The 19,268-nt window shown below is 35.3% G+C and overlaps 1 protein-coding gene across 3 annotated transcripts in view; it reads left to right on the top strand.

Annotated features, from left to right (window-relative positions):
* ACVR1C (activin A receptor, type IC) overlaps positions 1 to 18,624 on the top strand; it is a 65,354-nt gene extending 46,730 nt beyond the window's left edge. The window contains exons 3-9 of one of the 3 annotated variants that reach the window (XM_004674636.1): positions 5,239 to 5,478; positions 9,590 to 9,820; positions 11,672 to 11,839; positions 13,339 to 13,495; positions 15,580 to 15,704; positions 17,150 to 17,280; positions 18,329 to 18,624. In XM_004674636.1, the coding sequence (XP_004674693.1) occupies positions 5,239 to 5,478; positions 9,590 to 9,820; positions 11,672 to 11,839; positions 13,339 to 13,495; positions 15,580 to 15,704; positions 17,150 to 17,280; positions 18,329 to 18,454 (1,178 nt within the window). In that variant the 3' untranslated portion in view covers positions 18,455 to 18,624. The remainder of the gene's footprint in view (positions 1 to 5,238; positions 5,479 to 9,589; positions 9,821 to 11,671; positions 11,840 to 13,338; positions 13,496 to 15,579; positions 15,705 to 17,149; positions 17,281 to 18,328) is intronic. The other 2 variants (XM_004674637.1, XM_004674638.1) reach the window with 2 other exon arrangements.
* Positions 18,625 to 19,268: the final 644 nt, after the last annotated feature.

Here is a 19,268-nt window from a genome sequence, read left to right on the forward strand (position 1 = left end):
TTGTTCATTATTTTTGTTATTTTCTCGCCTGGTCCATTATACTCCTGCTATGAGTGAAACCATCCGGTATTTTTCTTTCTCTTTCTGGCTTATCTCAGGGAGTGAGATAATTTTAATTAACAGTAAGTTCCTACTCTCCAGATCTCACTTTTTTTTTTTTAAAGATTTATTTATTCATACAGAACTGGGGTACAGGACAGAGATGCGAAGGGTGAGAGGATTCACCAGACACAGAGTGGGGAGCAGAACAGGCAGATCAATGAAATACACTGCTGAGGGGAGCAGCGGGCAGGTCAGGAGAGGTCTGCCACGCCATGTGGATCTCCTCTGGGGCAGGCGGGAATTGAACTCATGCGGAAATGGCTTTAGCTTCTTGATGCTCTGCTTTAACCCACTGCGCCACCAGGGAGAGCCCCCAGATCTTACTTTTAGGATTAATATAATCCCCCCCATGGAGTTGCTTATTCAGATAATATGAAAAATGGGAAATGGTCAAATAATATGTCTCCTGTGATCAAGAATATAAAACCTGCTAGAAAAAAATGACATGCTCATCAGAAACAACTTATTAAAATGTATTCTTAATGGCACTAATGTCTCCTACTGTGACTCATTGGGTATAAGCCACAGTTTTTCTTTATTGATCTCCTGTAGATATTATAATCAACATTTGGCTTATAAGATGATAGTTTTATAAATGTTTGCTTTAAAAACTGCTCAGTGTTTCATGAGCTCTTTATGGATTGTGTTTCTGTACCTTTCTAGCTGAGTCATCTATTTTTTCTTACTGAATTGTGTTGGTAAATTTGTTTACAAAATTAGAGTGCACATCTATAACAAACATCCTTAAGAGTGGTAGCCATCATTAGAACAGTACACTTTAAAGAAATTATTCTATTTTCAGGAAGGATGACCTTTGGCCTCTTTATCAGTTGCCACAGTGATGATCAGAGCTCTGCTTAATACAGCTTTACTAAAATGAGGACAGTCAGTAAGCTTTTCACTGTAATGTTCGTATTAATAGTTGCTATGAACCTATAGCAAAAGAAATTTAGCCAGATAAATGTATCTGATTGTGAAATATTACTTTTAAAAATCTGCTTAAGTAGGTGTTTATGTAAGTTGCAAGTTATTATCTTGTGGCTTTCTTAGAATTTGTAGAATACCTTTCTGAAGACATAAAAATCTAGAACCAACTTGAAATGTAGATTTGAATGCCCACTGTGAAATGGAGAATAAAACCACTTTATAATAACACAAGGTAAAAGTAGCAAATAGCAGGGTCACCTGCTGGTACATGGGGTTAAATCACAGCACTATGAAGCTATCTGCAGACACTGCAGCATAAGTACTATACCCAATCAGGGAGCTGACCCACATGGTGCAGCAGACCTCTCCTGTCTTGCCCACTACTCCCCTCAGCAGTGTACTTTGTCCATCTGCCTGTTCTGTTCCTCACTCTGTCTCTGGTGAATCCCGCCCCCCCCAACCCACACCTCTGACCTGTATGTACCCCAGATATTGCATGCATGCATAAATAAAATCTTTCAAAAATAATAAAAGTAGCAAGTTGCATAGTTAATGACTCCTAAGGCAAAATCAAGTCAGATAACTCTTAGCACCTAGTACTCAAAGACAAAGCTCTCCTTACGTGCACCTGTATAAATTCTAGTGCTTTCAGGGGAATTCTGAAGCACAGAAGAAAGAAATTTGGATAGCTGCCAAAATCCACTAGGTAAAGTAGAAGAGCATGGGTTATGTTTGTTTTCAAAGTTCACTCAGCAGTTTTAAATCTTTTAATCATTGGTAAACTATTTTTAGAAAGATAGTAAAATTTCTATGAACACATTTTTGAGGAACTGGATTATTTTTCCTTTAGAATTATACAATATGCACATTTAATTATAGTCAGATCTTCTGGTTGACATATTGTAAATAAGAGATAAATCCATTTATTATAGTAACTTCTCTAGAATTTTTGTTATGAAGAAGGAGGTCTGGGATGTAGCTTCATTTACAAGATCCACTGTCACTGTCACCGTCATCTGTTTAGACACTAAGATATGGGCTCTTGCTTTCCATGTTTTTTCTCTAACCTCTCCCTGAATGGTCTAAGTGGAGTCAGCTGGATGGGGAGCAGTTTCCCTAAAGACAGTAGTCACATATCAAGGAAGTGGCAGCCCACTTTAGAAGGCTATGTCCTTCTAAAGTCTGTATTCTTCTATTTCTCCTTGAAGTTTGAAAACCTGAGACTCCAGAATTATGGTTCCACATTCTGTCAAATACTCTCCAAGGTCCATTAAAAACAAAAATCAACACTATTGATGGTAGCACTTGGAATAAAATAAATTTGATGCTGAGGCTCTCTTTAGTGAATGAAAAGAAAATGAATTATGTGCTCATTCAAATGTCAATAGAACTTTTTTGAAAAACACAGGAAATATCTGTCATAGAGTTTTTCATGTACCACTATTTTCTCTAAATGAAAAAGAAAGATTTCTTAAGAGCAAGGTGAACTTTTAAAAAATTGGCAATGTGCACTTCCAAATTAAGGCTCACACTTTAATTGCATCCTTATCCTAATTGGTTCCAACTACCGTATATTTTTCTAAAACTAAAAACCTCATATCTGATTAGCTAAGGACAAAATTAGTGGAAATTTAGTGATTCTGCCATTCAAAAGTTATCTCATGATCACCTGACACTGTAGACACCCAGGGTAGAGTTGGGAGGAAGCAGCAAAGCTCTTCCTCACATGAAGCCACTGTTTTTTAGATAATAAATAAATGTGTGACATGCCAGGTGATAAGATCTCAAAATTAAAGTAAAACAGGAAGAGTAGTGGACAGGCAATGAGAAGGAAGTATTATCTTAGGTAAGGCAGTAAGCCTTCTGCCTGGGTCACTCCGTCAGGTTTCTAATTGGAGTCTTTGCTTTAACTCTGTAGTTCCAGTGCCCTCTTAGAATAGATGTGACATCACTTCTGCTGCCTGCTTAAAACCCAGCTTCATTTAGAATAAAACTCCAGTTCTCTTATCCTTCAAGATCCCACACTCTCCTCCTCTTGTTTTTTTATATTTAAAGAGCAGGTTTATTGGGAAGAGGAATCAAAAAGTAAGACACTTGCATCTATGCAACAGTCTATGCAATAAGAGCTGCCCTGAAGGGTCAGGTTTGCCGAGAGAAGACTGCATGGTCACAAGTGGGCTGAATTGAGGAAGCTGCCTCTGCTGAGGGGGGTCCGTGCAGAGAAGCCCCGGCAGGCACAGGTTTCAGGCAGGCAGGAGGCTGCAGAGGGAGAGAGTGGGTGAAGAGACGCACCTGCATAGTCACAGGTGGGCAGAGGGCTGCTGCCTAGCCTCCTCTTCTTTACCTCTCTGCCCCATTTCCTTTATCATCTTTAACTGCATTCCTGACACAGGCTATTTTTAAATAGGCTAAGGGCCTCAGGGCCTTTCGCAGTAGCTTTTCTTCTGCCAGGAACACGCTTCCCTAAATATTGTTCTTGCTCCCTGACACCATCTAAAGTAGCATCTTGCCATTACTCTATATACTTCCTTGAGTTCATTTTTCTTCATAGCATGTATCACCTCTTGCTTTAGTATTGCATATCCATCTGTTTAGTGGGTGCATAAGAACTTAAGCACCATTGGGAAAATTGTATCGCTACATGCAAAAACACAATACAAAGTGGATAAAAGATTTAATATAAGACCTGAAACCATAAAATATACAGGAGAGAATAGGCAAAACAGCTCAGAAACATCTGTGAGGGCTCATCTCCAGGAGCAAAGAAAATGAAGGAAAAGATAAATAGCTGGAACTACATCATCAAACTAAAAAGCTTTTGTAGAGCAAAAGAGACAATAGCTAAAATGAAGAGACACACTACAGAGTGGGAGAAAATGTTTGCATTCCATAAAATTGATAAGGAAATGATTTCAAAATTCTACAAAGAGCTCATACAACTCAAAAGAAAGCAAAGCAAACAATGCAGTCAAAAACTGGGCAGAAGAACTAAAAAGACATTAAATAGGAAATATATGAAAATTGTTCAGTATTACTTATAATCAGGGAAATGAGATACCACCTTATACTGGTGAGAGTAGCCCATATTAAAAAAAAAATAACTGCAACAATAAATGCTGGCAAGGAGGTTAAGAAAGCAGAACTCATATCACTGGTGGGAATGCAAACTGATCCAACCATAATGGAAAACTGTATGAAGAAATGTGAACATAAGTAAAAATGGAGCTACCATAAGACCCTCCAAATTTCCCTCCTAGGAATTTACCCAAGGGACACAAACACATTAATTTGAATGGAAACCTGCACTTCCTATGTATTTTGCAGCACTATTTACGGTAGCTAAGATATGGAAACAACCTAAAAACCCAAAATCAGATGGCCGGATCAAGAAGGTACACACACACATATGTACACACATACACAATAATAAAGTACCACACAGCCATCAAAAGGATAAACTCATGCTACTTGCAGTAACATGAATGGAGCTGGATGAGGTAATGCTCAGTGAAATTAGTCAAAAGGAAAAAGAAAAATATCTGATGGTACTTCTAGGATGAATTTAGGAAAACTGAACAAATGGGTCAGAAAATAAAGGGACAAAACTTGAGGCAAATTATAAACCCAGGGCATTCAGCAGAACAGGGGAAGGGAAGTCAAAATAGAGAAAAGAGCATAAGGGACTCTGGTCACAGTTCATGGGTAATGCGGTAATGGGAGAATTATGGGGGTGGCAACTGAATGGAGATATCATGTAACATACAAAAATGAACAATGAAGGAGAGAAAGGAACAAAAATACGAGAGCATGGGTTTGGGCTCTCTCATTCACATTACTGTATCTCTAACACCTGGGACAGTCGTAATAAGTTGCATATGATCATTCTTGGTATGAATTAAAGGTATTCTGAGGATGGGGAGCTAAAATGTGGGGAGATAATAACAATATGTCAAATGCTTTGGAGTTCTGAAAAAAAGATCCTTTGTGCTAGTGACTTCTATGTTCCCAATCCTGTCTCCCATTGTACCCTGGCAGAACCATTCCCAGATGCAACCTAGCTGCAATGTCACTGCTTACACCACAGAGTATGAACTCATAAGTGCACACTGTTCTCATCACAGATGAGAAACTTGGGGGACTGCGTTTCTAATTTTAAAAATACTTAATTGAGCTGATTTATGGTCATGTTCTTTCTTTTTCTAACTGAAGCGTCACCAAATGCCCCAAAACTCGGACCCATGGAGCTGACTGTGGTTATTACTGTGCCAGTGTGCCTCCTGTCCATAGCTGCAGTGCTGACAATATGGACATGCCAGGGCCGACAGTGCACATACAGAAAGAAAAAGAGACAGAATGTGGAGGAACCACTCTCTGAGTGCAACCTGGTAAATGCTGGGAAAACACTAAAAGATTTGATTTACGATGTGACTGCCTCTGGATCTGGCTCTGGTAGGTGTTCACGATCCATTTTTCAGTAGAAAATTTTTATTTTAAAATACATACACTCAACTTTTAATAAAAGTGGTCAAGATATGAATCTCATCATTTAAAATATCTGGTATGGTACATGGCAAATTTTAGCATAGAAACTTCTTTTAGGATCTGATGAAGAGAAAAAGTTGTCCAAATCTAAGGGATTTAGTGCTCTTAGTTGCCTTTGTGCCTTAAGGTATTCAGATCCTCTTTTCCACATTCTTTCAGAATTTATTTCCAAAGCAAGAGTTTTCTCTCCTCTCCCTTTCCCCCCACTGTATTCTCTTGGTAATGGTTTATGGAACCAGAAGAGTTACTGTATTTAGGAGCTGAGTTCTGGGGAAAAGACCTTCTACCAAGACTTAAAGCAGCTTTGCTTGTGGTTATGAAGACCTTCAGATTCTGAAGGCAGCTCCCAGGATGTATGTGAAAAGTTAACAGGGAGCTGACCTGAAATTAAATCTAAACTGTATTCTTACAGAATAGAGATGAGAGATTAAAGAGAGTAGACAGGACTGCTGTGCTGGTTTTGTTGTTAAGGTTATGTGATGAGTCTCTTTGTCTTTAAGGGAATGCTAGAACTCTTGGTGAAGCAATTAAACAGCAATTTAAAAAGGCCTAATCTAGCTTTTCTCATAGCACAAAGTATCTGAGGGTTTTGGGGGCAGGGGGATCTGGTGACAGAATATCCATTGTGATAACAAACTCCTTAATATGGTAGACAGTTTCGTTCTCATTATATTTCCAGAAATCCTGTCAGCACAGTGTTAGAGTAGTGTGAACTCGGGTAAACCTACTTGAGCCACTTCAGAAATACACTCTGGACTGGGAAAGATCTTTGAAGATGGTTACCCCAAATAGCATTTGAGGAACTCCCCTCCCCTTAAGCTCCAAGAACATCCTGGTAAGCACAATTTACTGGGGCAGATGACAGAGTGGTGACAGAATCTACATGAGCATCCATATTTAACATGAAGCAGATTTGGGCTTGCAAGTATTCATCAGAAAAGAGAAGCCCAATTATGCCACCAGAGAATATTTGCTGCTTCTAAGGCAAGATCTGCCCCCTCACTGACTGAAGTCTAAATGTTTAATCCCATTATAGCATACATTAAGTGGTATGTTTTCAAAGGCAGAATGCTGGACAGAATATTTTCAAATAGCAAAGCTTATAAAACTGACATCCAAATTCAATTATTGGATGGAAAGTGGCACCCTCTGTTTAAAAGTAACACTTGTTTGGATTCAGCATTTTTTCCTTTCTTATTACTTCTGGGCCCACTGAGCCCTGATTTCCTGAGTACTGGCAACATATTAGGCACAGAGTAAGAGTACAGATAGTTCTGATTTATGCCAAATTCCTTGAAAACTTACATAATTTCTTTATGGATTCTGGTGATTAGATAACCATTAGTTAATTCCCATAAAGAATTTTCACTTCAGCTAAAGATGTTAGGGAGAGCTATGTGCTGAGCTACTTCTTAACCATAATTACAACGACTGAAGTTTTCCCTTTCCAATAATACAGATTTTTAAAACCAGTGACTGAATATTTATTTACTCTAAGTAAACAATCATGAGGCAAGACATAAATTAAAAATTAAGTAACTTATTTGGTGTTTTTTTGTGTATCTTTAAACCTAAATCTGGATTTATTGACTGCTAGACTCTCTCCTCTTGGGATTATTGTAAGATCTTTCTTAAAAAGAAAGCCCCAAATGTACAGAGCATGGATGATTTCTTTAGGGACCAATATGAAATCGTTTTAGTTACTATTGCCCAAAGTCAGCTACAAATGCTTGGCAGTGACTACTGACTAAATGTAACAGATGGCTACACCGCCTTTGATAATCACAGAGAATGGGTCTATTTGCAAAGAGGCTTCTGTCACAAAAGCTCTCACCCACAGGAAAGAAAGTAGGCTGATCTGTTACTCCTCTGCTTCTCTTAATTGGCCAGCACTTTTAATGGAGAAAGAGTTTTGTCAGATGTTGAGAAACAAAAATTGTGAAGCCCAAGTCAAGAACAAACTTCAAAGTGATATAATGCCTGTGAGAAGAAAATGAACTAATATTTCACTGGACTATCTCTGAGAACAGATTAAGTCTCAGGTGGTTTCTAAGAAACTGGGTAGGTCTCTGCTTTCCTCTGTGTTATAACACTTCTGACAAATGGTGACATTATTGAAAGGTGCCTTTCCATAAGAATAGCATCAAGTTCAACATCCCCTGATAAAAATCAAGCAAAACCCGTGTATCCTCAATGAAGCTTCTTAGGTGTGTATACAAAAAGTACTGATATTTGAGTCATGCTTTAAAAGATATTGAAGGAACTTTCATTGAGTTGACTTCCTGGACTTAATCGCTGTGCTGAGTACTTTAGGTGATGTTGTCTTTGTCCCTGGTCTGCTGCATTGATCTTGTGTTTGATCAATTAGCAATTTGAAAACATTGGCTTATCTAGCTCTCTAGCAAATTGTTGGCAGCCATTGGTGCAGTGAAGTTTTTTGTGAGTGTGTGTGCAATACAGAGGAGGTGGAAGAGAGATGGAGATTGCAATTTGGCCTTATAGTTGTTAGTATAAATTTTATTGTATGTAGTAAAATTTTCTGCAGCCGACAAAAATAGCTTTTATAGTTTGCTGCTGGACATCTTCCCAACAAGAAAAGTCGATCCCATTGAGCAGGGAAAAAGAAAGAGTGTGAAGATCAGAATTTTAGTTGTAGGTCTGCCTCCCACTAGCAGTATATTCTTGGCAAGTCTTGGATAACTGTGGGGCCCCAACAGTTATCTCTAAGGTGATAATGTTGAATCAGCTGATCTCAGACTTTTCTGGTGTAGGGGGCTATGTGACTAATTGTAGAGACATGTAACAGCAAACTTATAGTCTGTGCTTATTTCACCATAGTGGGTGGTTCTCATGAAGGTGAGAACATTTGAATAAGCTTTAGCTCATTTCAGAAACAGAGGCCAAAGTATGCCAAGCTGACATTGCAGTTGCCATGAGGCTGTTCCCAACCATCTGAGTACAATGACAGTAACTTGACTTTCCAGAATAAATCTATACTCTAACCTCTTTAACTCTTTCCCTCTAATTGCAAGAGCAATAAATGCCATTTGTGGAAATTAAGAAAATGCACAAAATTAGAAAGAACATCAGTTCTGGTTCCACTAAGTAGAAGTAAACATCAAAGCACTTAGCATATATCTGTTTTAACCTTTCCCTGTATGTTTTTTTGAGTAGCATTATACAATTAATTAAATGGAAAACATGCTATTTTCATTCACTTTATAGCAAAAGTCATAAGAAATACCCTATCATTAAGAAATAACCTCTTCATAAGAAGCATCATGATTGGCTTCCACATAAGCCTTCTGAGGTATAATATTATAAGCATTATTGAACCATGTAGTGTCCCAGATACTGTGGTCAGTGTTTCACATGCTTCTTAATTTTGTAATATGGACTTATTAATAATTGACAGTAACCTTTAGGTGGTCTTAAAAACAATTTTTTTGAAGTAACAATGGTCTGTAACACCATTAATGACTTAGGAGTATAGGTTCAGACCTCAGAATGTTTTTTGAATTATTTAATTCTACAGAAAATAACTATTTGATAGTTTTGACTATCCCTTGTCTTTAATGTAACATGATTACTTTTCTTATTCATTGAGTGACTCTTACCTTTCCAATTTTAATTTGGTTTAAAACTACCACAAAGGATTCTTCTATTTGCCCAGTGGTTCTAGGAACCACACATTTTATTTGAGAAGCTAACACTGTATGTATATTTAAATCTTGTGTAGTATCTTAACTGACTTAAATGGGTCTATCAGGAGGATTTGCAACAATTCTGAAAAATCAGTTATTTATAGTAGCAGGCTATGTTCAAGAAGTTTTTATTTGTGAAAATGAAAAGAGAAATTCACATAAATCATATAATAATAATATTGGTATCTACTCGATATTGGTAAAATTATTAAAGTGTTTACATGTTTGTTTTCTGTGTAAAAGTAATGGTGATCATGAACATTCTTTTATGGCACTTGTTTGCTAATTATCAATTGCATTATTTCCTTACTTAGGTCTACCTCTTTTGGTTCAAAGAACCATTGCAAGAACGATTGTGCTTCAGGAAATAGTGGGGAAAGGTAGATTTGGTGAGGTATGGCATGGGAGATGGTGTGGAGAAGATGTGGCTGTGAAAATATTCTCCTCCAGAGATGAAAGATCTTGGTTTCGTGAGGCAGAGATTTATCAGACGGTTATGCTGAGACATGAAAACATCCTTGGTTTCATTGCTGCTGACAACAAAGGTATTTTCAATCTTATTGGGGTCAGCAAGTAAAAATGTTATGTCTGTTATCAGAGGAAAACACATAGTCCTTTGTTTTAATAAAATATGCATTAAAGTCTAACTTCTCTATTGAATAAAGATAATGCTTTCCTCTTATTCACAGATAAAGGTGTACAATAAAACAGAGCAAATGAATGACAGGAAATCACAATCATTATATTTTCATGCCTAGAAAGGGATCGTGGTGCTGTCACTATAGGTGTCTATTAGGGCAAATGATTGTTACTGGGAATTTTGAATAGCAGCTGTTATCCAATGAGGACAGAAATATTTCACGTGGATGCTACCTTTGCATTCATATAGTAGCTGGACTATACTTTCCATCTCCATAAGAGGCCTTAATTTCAAGACTCAAGTTTTTCTTGAACATACATTATTAAAACAGTGGCAAGCAAGACTATTTCAGTGAAGTTTTCTTCAATGTGCTTTGAATACATATAACCACATATAGCTTGAACATATATCCAGACTACTAAAAATGAGATCTTTCTTATTAAGCTGTTAAGAAATTTTCCTTTTCCTTCCTAAGATGGCATTATCCACTTGGTTAGATTAATTAGCAATGTTGTTAAATAAGTAATTACTAGTTATATGAATCATATTAATGGGGTTAATGTAATCATGTTTACTGGATTATAAGAACTATACAAAAGATAGGTCATTCTTAATTTCCTCTTCAATTTAACTGGCCTACCTCCATCAATGACTTGTCAATGGCTTTGTGCGTGGCTACAAATGACCTCTTTACATCACTATCACCTTCATGTAGTTTTGTATCCTTTACAACATTTAACTTCACTTTTTAGTCAACTGTCTGCAACAACATCTAGAGGACAAAGATAACCACTTGTGGAGAGAATTGAAAGAGTTAGTTTTACAGGTGATCAGTTTATCATGTTATGTTGATTTTGCATTCCTAAGAAATTTTGATGACTTCTAGATAAAATTTGGAAATTAAATATTTAGATAATAAGGAACTAACTCTTATACATAAAGCACCTGCAGAAAAAGTCCTTAACAAATGTTTGTTATAGCTTCCTACTCTGAGCATCAGAACTAGTCAGGACTGCCCCAGGCTATTATAGATCCTATATTTCAAAAGCTAAATCTACCGCTGGGAACTCCTAATACCTAGAAAGTTTTCAAACTAATTTCTCTTCTGCTAAAAGTCTTTTATAACACTTAGGTTAGCTTTTTTGTTAAATGAGGTAAATTATTTTAAAATGTCTAGTAATTATATTGGGCACTTAATATAAACTTTTGGGGAAAACCATTTACTTCATATTTTGAAAAGTAAATAATATGAACATTCTTAGAATGTTAGCACTTTTATGTTAGTAATAATCCTTTGTGTAAATCTGTTCTATTTCTTTTCTTTATTGGTATACTCTTCCTTAAAAGCTCAGAGTAATTTATAATACAACACTCAGCCTTAATGCATTTCTCAGTAGTTTCTCCTGTAATGTGGCTGCTATTAACAGCTTGTATTGATAAAAAGGGAGAAAGGAAGGAGTTATTCAGCTATTAGAATCACTGCTTCACAGCTTTCTATAGGTGGGTAACTTTAACAGGTTCTATATAGCAACATCTTTGGAATTCATTAGTATTTTTACTTTACTAAACTCAGACTTATCTGAATTTAAAATTAATGTTGAATAAACATTACATTTGAAGACTGATAACTAAATACCATGATCACTGAGGAAATTAATTTTGTCAACAATATAGATTACATACTGACATTTGTGAATTTTTTTTTTGTTTCATTCACAACTTATATTTAAGGCACAACATTATTTTTTCCTGTTAGATAATGGAACTTGGACACAACTTTGGCTTGTTTCTGAATATCATGAACAGGGCTCCTTATATGACTATTTGAATAGAAACATAGTGACAGTGGCTGGGATGATCAAATTGGCACTTTCTATAGCCAGTGGTCTGGCCCATCTTCATATGGAAATAGTTGGTACACAAGGTATGTGTTTCTTTGTGCTAATTTTCTCCTGGCATATGAGAATAGAAACTAAATTGTGTTTTAGTGCTAAGTTTGTAAAGCTGAATTTGTTGTAATAGTATATAATTGCTATATACTCATATATTATATATTATAGTAAGTAATATCCAAAATATTATTTTTATTCCTACTGGCTCAATCTTTGTCATTTAGCATTTACACCAAAGAGATCTTGCTTTTGTCCAAATATATATTCTTTTAATATACATAATTTAAATGTTTACCTTTGAAAATTAAAACTATTGGAAATGGTAACTGGTATATCATGTACTTAACGGTTAAACAACATCCACTGTCTTTTCTATTTATTCAGTTCATAGAGAACTGTTTCTAGAAAGTCTTTAGTCTAAGCATGTCAGTATTTCTCAAAGTTGGAATTTTTAACTCTTTAAAGGATCCCAGGATCTCAGAGGTTTCTGTGTATGTGGGTTATGTTTATCACATCAAAAATTAAAATTGAGAGGGTCCTCCCTGGTTGCACAGTGGGTTAAAGCATAGCACTGAGAAGCTAAAGTCACTTAAGCATGAGTCATCCTCACCCCAGAGGTGATCCACATGGCACCATAGACTTCTCTTAACCTGCCCTGCTGCTCCCCTCAGCCGTGTACTTCGTTAGTCAGCCTGTTCTGCTTCCCACTCTGTCTCTGGTGAATCTTCTCATCGCCCCTGTGCCTCTGGCCTGTACCCCAGTTCTATATGAATAAATAAATAAATCTTTAAAAAAATTAAAATCGAGAAATTAGAAAATAATAATTTATTGAAAATAAATATCCAATTAAATATTAATGTTAATAAATTTTAAAATTTTATATTTTTGTTAGTACAAAACCAATCCAGTGAAAATAATGGCTTTATTTTAGTTTTTGTAAACTTTTAAAACTTCTGGCTTAATGTGTAAATTTTCAATCCTGTTCCTCATTCAATCTGTTTCAATGTTTTATTTTGTTGAACTATGTGAAAGGAGGTATTTGGATCATGAGATGTGTAGCTGAAAAGGGGGATCGTTGGCCCACACCTGAGAACTGCTGGGCTAGAGTAGTAACAGCATGACACTTGTCTTGTAAGAGAAGATTTGCTGTGCTCTCATGTGGACTTAGGATCACTATTTCCCTTCTTGCTCAGCAAACATTCATAATGGCTACCAAATCACATCTAATGTCCCAAGTGTAGGAGACATCTTGATGAGTAAGATAGTCTTTGCTCACATGCCCCTTACAGTCCAGAGAAGACAGCCAAATAATGAAACATGCATATGAATAAACAAGGTAATTTAGATAATGATAAGAACTAGGAAAAAGGTTAAATTGGATATTCAGCTGGAGAATGACTTGGGGTACAGAATGAGCAGTCAGAGACAAGCTGTGTATGAGGTGACATTTGAGCCAAGTGTTCTAAATAATTCATTTTGGAGATTTAAGCTGTAATAGCAAAAAATGAATATGCTTTTCTATTATTCATAGGTAAACCTGCTATTGCTCATCGAGATATAAAATCAAAGAATATATTAGTAAAAAAATGTGAAACTTGTGCTATAGCAGATTTAGGATTGGCTGTGAAGCATGACTCAATACTGAACACTATTGATATACCTCAGAATCCGAAAGTAGGAACCAAAAGGTAAGAAAACTTACTTTGGATCCTATTAAGACTTATGACTGTCTAATAAACATGGTGTCTTATGTGTGTGTGTGTGTGTGTGTGTGTGTGTGTGTTTATGTGTTTATGCAGCAAGGAGCACATCCAAGTAGGAAATTTTTAGGCCTAAGAAAACAAGAAGTATTTTTCTAGGTCCATAATAAGTCAATGGCACAAAGATTATAAAACAAGGGCATTGGCATTTGGTACCAGAGACAGTGGCCATTTAGGTGAGCAGTCCAGTAGAAAAGAATGGTGGTGAGAAGAGCTATCTTTAATTTTTAGTCTGTCACATTCTGAGAATATATTTTCCTACAGATAGGAGTGGAAAAAATGTCATCTGTGTATAGCTGATTCAGTTTTTATACCTCAAAAATGCACTGAAATTCATGTAACTTCTGTATATTCAGGTTTTAAATCACAGATACAGAGCCAATCTATTGGTGTAGAGAGGTGAGGGACTCTAAACAAGGAATACATATATGGGTTATTGTAGCCCCTTAATACCGAAAAATATTATGGAGGAATTTATGTATTTAAACAAACTGTGCTTAAAAAGTCTTAGTACAGGCCCTCCCTGGTGGTGCAGCGGGTTAAAGCACTGCACTGAGAAGCTAAAAGCCGCTTCCGCATGAGTTCGATCCCCGCCTGCCCCAGAGGTGACCACATGGCGTGGCAGACCTCTCCTGACCCGCCCGCTGCTCCCCTCAGCAGTGTACTTCGTTGATCTGCCTGTTCTGCTCCCCACTCTGTCTCTGGTGACGCTTCTCACCGCCCCTGAGCCTCTGGCTGTACCCCAGTTCTGTATGCATAAATAAATAAATCTTTAAAAAAAAAAAAAGTCTTAGTACATAAAGTGATGTTCATTAAGATAATGTGAGTTTGGAGACAATTTCCACTTTCAAGTAAGAGAACTTTTGAAAGTTAACAAAATGATATAAACAGAGCATGTTACATGTGTTATCAGGACAAGCCCATTTGCAATGGGATTTCTAGTGTTTTCCTTTTTATGGCCATATGGTCAGTACACTTTTGCATCCTTTTTGAGTTTTGGGCTCTATGCTACATTGGCCTCATTCCAGGGTTCTTGACCTTGAAATCAGAAACAACCAAAATACTTTTCTGGAGTTGTTAAAGGCCCTTGAGAGTAGAGAATTTCTAAGCTGGCATTATTGGCCTCTGAACCATATGTAAGATTCCAGGCTAGTTCCTCTGAGTCCTTCGATTACTTCCCTGGGAGATTTTAATTGGACTTCAGGAACACTTCAGGATAGTTTATGCAGTGCATATTCCTAAAAAACTCTCTTCTTTTTCCTATAAAAAGCAAGTTAACATACTCATCTGACTTCCCCCATATTAGGGACTACTAGGAAACTCTTAGATTCTGGATTCCTTCAGAAAATCTAAAACTTTAAGAGTTTGGAAGGGTGCTGAATATTTATGTCAATATTCTAGATATCCTCAAAATCTCCCTTAACATCTAGTTTTAATGAGGACCAATGGATTATATATTCTTCAATTTAGTCCTGTTTAGACAATGCTATACTTTTCTTAAGGTCAACATATAATATGTATAGATAGTTTTATAGTCTATATATATTTATAAATATATTCTATATAGATATATATGTAAACATATATATACAGATGTCTGTATATATCAACAGAGCTGCGTAACTGTTAACAGAATATTTGTGGGATTCTGCAGAACATAGTGTTGGAGTACTGGACCCACCATAGTGAATAAAACATAATCTTTGCCTTCAATCAGCTTTCCATGGTAACAAACCACAGCTGGAAATTGTGGTCTGTCTCTCCTACTGAATGCTTCGCTTACTCAGTTTTCCCCTGGCTTGTACTTTCCAAGTATTTGACTCCTGGCACATGTGTGTTAACACTGAGTAGTGTCTATAGCTGTAATATTTAATTTTATTCTACTGTAGGGGCCCAGATCTACCTGCAGAATTGATATAAGCTATCTTATCTTTTAATCAAGAATTAAAATTGTGTTTTGCTGGATTGCTAGGAAAGTCATACACATATCTGAAATGTGTATATTTTTGAAGGTATATGGCTCCCGAAATGCTTGATGATACAATGAATGTGAATATCTTTGAATCTTTCAAACGTGCTGACATCTATTCTGTTGGTCTCGTTTACTGGGAAATTGCCAGAAGGTGTTCAGTTGGAGGTAAGATTTTGGAAGTAATGTTTGTACCTGCATTTCCTTGATATTCTGTATATAAAATATGATTTTCTCTCTCGTTTTAAAAAGCATTATATCAAATTATTTCTAAATACCATGAGAATACCTCCCTAGAGTTAAGAGAATACATTTAGGGGATCTATTCCTGGGCATAAAATTTCCAGGTCTGCATATAATGGAGATGTTACACTATGATTAATGCTTATGTGGGGGGTGACAGTTCTGATAATGCTGATTTACAACGTGATTCTTTGTACAGCACTAGAAATATTTCTTGTTTGAACTTGTATGAGGATTATTGTATCTTGAGCAAAATTATGGCATTCTTTGCCATAGTCTCCTTGCTCTGTAAAATCAGGATAACATGGTAAATTCTTTACTCAGTGGTTTTGAGGAGTAGTTAGTTAAACCATGTCAAAGGGTTAATATTGTGTTTGATAAATAGAATGATTCAAACATGTTTTCATTATTTTTAAAATCTCATTTTAAATTATCTTAGTTTTTTAAATTTTATGTCAGTATTTATCTAGATTTGCTTATAGGTTTTGCCCTTAAATTTTCTTCAGTTCTCAAAATAGTAACATGATTTTCAGTTTGCTTTCCAATTATTATTACATTTTAAATACTTTCAGTTAAAAGGACTATAGTTAATTCAGATTTTCGAATTTATAAGGAAATTCTTAAATTTAACTAATATTCTGATAATTAAAATTTTTATTTGACCTTTTGACCTTTATTTGTATTTGAGACACTTTAAATATTAAGCTTCATATTTAACTGTCCATTTTTAACTACTTTTGATTGATTTTTCTGAAACATTCTTAGGTATAGTATTTCTCAAATCCAATGTATGATTGGCTTTTTAAAGACTGTCTAATATTTTTTTCAAATGATAGTTATTTTGTTTTGAAAAAATGATTTGATGGAGATATATATTTCATTAACAGAGCAATGAGACAGTTCTATACATTTCAGAATTAAAGTAGGCATTACTTTTGAATTTATGATAGCATTTAAATAAAATTTATATAATTTTCTAATATAAGGTTTTTGTTTATATAATTAAAATTATGAAAATGCAATGCATTTATATGTAATTACGTTACATATGATTACATAAAAGTATATATTTATAATTATGTAAATTATGTCTTAATATTTCTATATTTTGTAGATAGGTAGGTAGAACTTACCTACATAAAATTTTTATAAAATTACCAAAATTATATGTTTATAATTCATAATTTTACAAACTTATGTAATAATTATTCAAATGAGTGTTTATATCCAGTGAAACGTTTCTTAAAAACCTTGACTTTGCAATTTCCCAAGGTGCCACTTGTGCCTAGAGGACTTAATTGGCTTTTTTAAAAATAAGCATCTTTGTTTATTATTCACACAGGGAAATTTATTATGCAAATTTCTTATAGGAATTGTTGAGGACTACCAATTGCCTTATTATGACATGGTGCCTTCAGATCCCTCAATAGAGGAAATGAAGAAGGTTGTTTGTGACCAGAAATTTCGACCAAGTATCCCAAACCAATGGCAAAGTTGCGAAGTAAGGCTATATTCTTATATTCGTATATTTTTCCTGTGTCACAGGGATTATTTTTCCAAGTTGCCTTTTTACATCAGCTTGTGCCTGACACGTTTCACTCAATTTTTCTACTTAAGGCAAGATTTGTTCCCTGGTAGTTCTATATTGTGTAGGTATCTTACCTACGTGTTTATTTTAGAAGCAGAATTTGACTCACTTATAATTTGGTTCTTCATGTGCTTGTGAATTTTCATTCTGAGCTCAGTCTACTGCAATATTTAAAGGCCTGAACTTGACTATTCTTTACCGAGATCCAAGATTTGGACATTGCCCCTGCAGAGTTCCTTCTAGGACAGATTAATCTTTACACTCAGGACTCTGCAAACATCGTGATTGGATAGCTTCCGTGTGCTTTGGGCTATGGGTCCTGTCTGACATATTGTCTATCAATTCTGAAATTCTAGAATGTGAAATCAACAGATAACACCAGAGTAGCTACTTGCTTCCATAATATCTTATATATATTTTTCTGGTTTCCTGCATTCTATTTATATAACAAAAATACATTTATCAAAGTTATTCATTTGTCAGTCTATATTAATTTTTAATCATAAATTCTGGCCTTTTTACTTAGAGCATTGTTTTTATTATGACATGATTTATATATGATAAGTACATAACTTAGACCACAGCTTGTTTTCTCTCTACTTTGGACTTCAAGAATTTTTATTAATTTATATAAATATGTATGCTTACTGGATCAGATCAAGATACAAAGAACTTCCAGACAATTTCATATCCCTTTATACTTTCCTGTCCCTTTTGGGGGGATTTTAACAGATATTCACCCTACCATAGTTCCAAAAAATCAATGGGTTGGATTTTCAATAAAGTATCAAACTGCTATACTGTTATTAGGATTTGACCTTAGTCTCCTCATATTATTTTTTTATGTTTACTACATCTTCACCAGAGCTTAGTATCAGTTACTATATTTGTGGTTATTTTGCCTCTCTTCTGCTCTAGTTTGTGTAAGTAGCTAAGTCTTTTATATCTGTCTCTCTTAAAGGCATTACGAATTATGGGAAGAATAATGCGTGAGTGTTGGTATGCCAATGGCGCTGCACGTCTAACTGCTCTTCGTATTAAGAAGACCATTTCTCAACTTTGTGTCAAAGAAGACTGCAAAGTCTAAAGATGGCAACTGTGTTAAAAAGCGATGTCTCACAGTTTTCTTTTCCTCTTTTCCTCTTTATGTGAATATTTTTGCTTTTTTTTTTCCTACCTCAGAGATATTATAGTACAGTATGTAAGTGTCCAAAGGCAGCATGAAAAAATCTCTCAAGTCAAGCATGGGCAGGAGTTGATTTCATCCAATATCCATGTTGTCTTTAATTTTATTTTGAAAAGCAAAATGTCAACTCATCTTTTTATGGATTAAGAAAGATACTACAAAAGTATAAAATAAGCTTTGTAAAAATAAAAGTCACTAAGGTTTTATTTTACTTGAATCAAGAACACATAAATGAATAGAAAAAATGGAGATGAAAACAGTCATAAATATATGAGAATGTTATCTAAACAAAACTTTATATAATTTATCATTTTCTATATATTTTTAACTAAACAGGATATTTAAAAATTAAATACTACTCTGAAATTTAATATATAAAATGTTAATGTGGAGCTTGTTGGTTGGAAGATGAAAGTGAGGCCAGAGCCCACGTTCTTGTCTCCCTCCACTTCATAATCCAACACCAAAACAGCCCCTGAGAAGAGTTGGAAATCCAGTTGAAAATATTTCCTCTCATTTATAAATGAAACATCTGACATCTTAAAATATTGAGGAATGTCCTGGAGTCACAAAACTGGGATAGAACTGGCACAAATTCCAAATCTAGTGATAATCCACACTGTAGAGTTAACTTGCTTTCCACTTTCTCTTTAATTCTCATAGTAGCTTTCTCCCTATACAGAATGTTTTTTTTTTTTTTTTATGATGGTATTTG

The sequence above is a fragment of the Condylura cristata genome, unplaced genomic scaffold (genome assembly GCF_000260355.1).
Source record: "Condylura cristata isolate star-nosed mole 26May11 unplaced genomic scaffold, ConCri1.0 scaffold00002, whole genome shotgun sequence".
Lineage (NCBI taxonomy): Eukaryota > Metazoa > Chordata > Mammalia > Eulipotyphla > Talpidae > Condylura > Condylura cristata.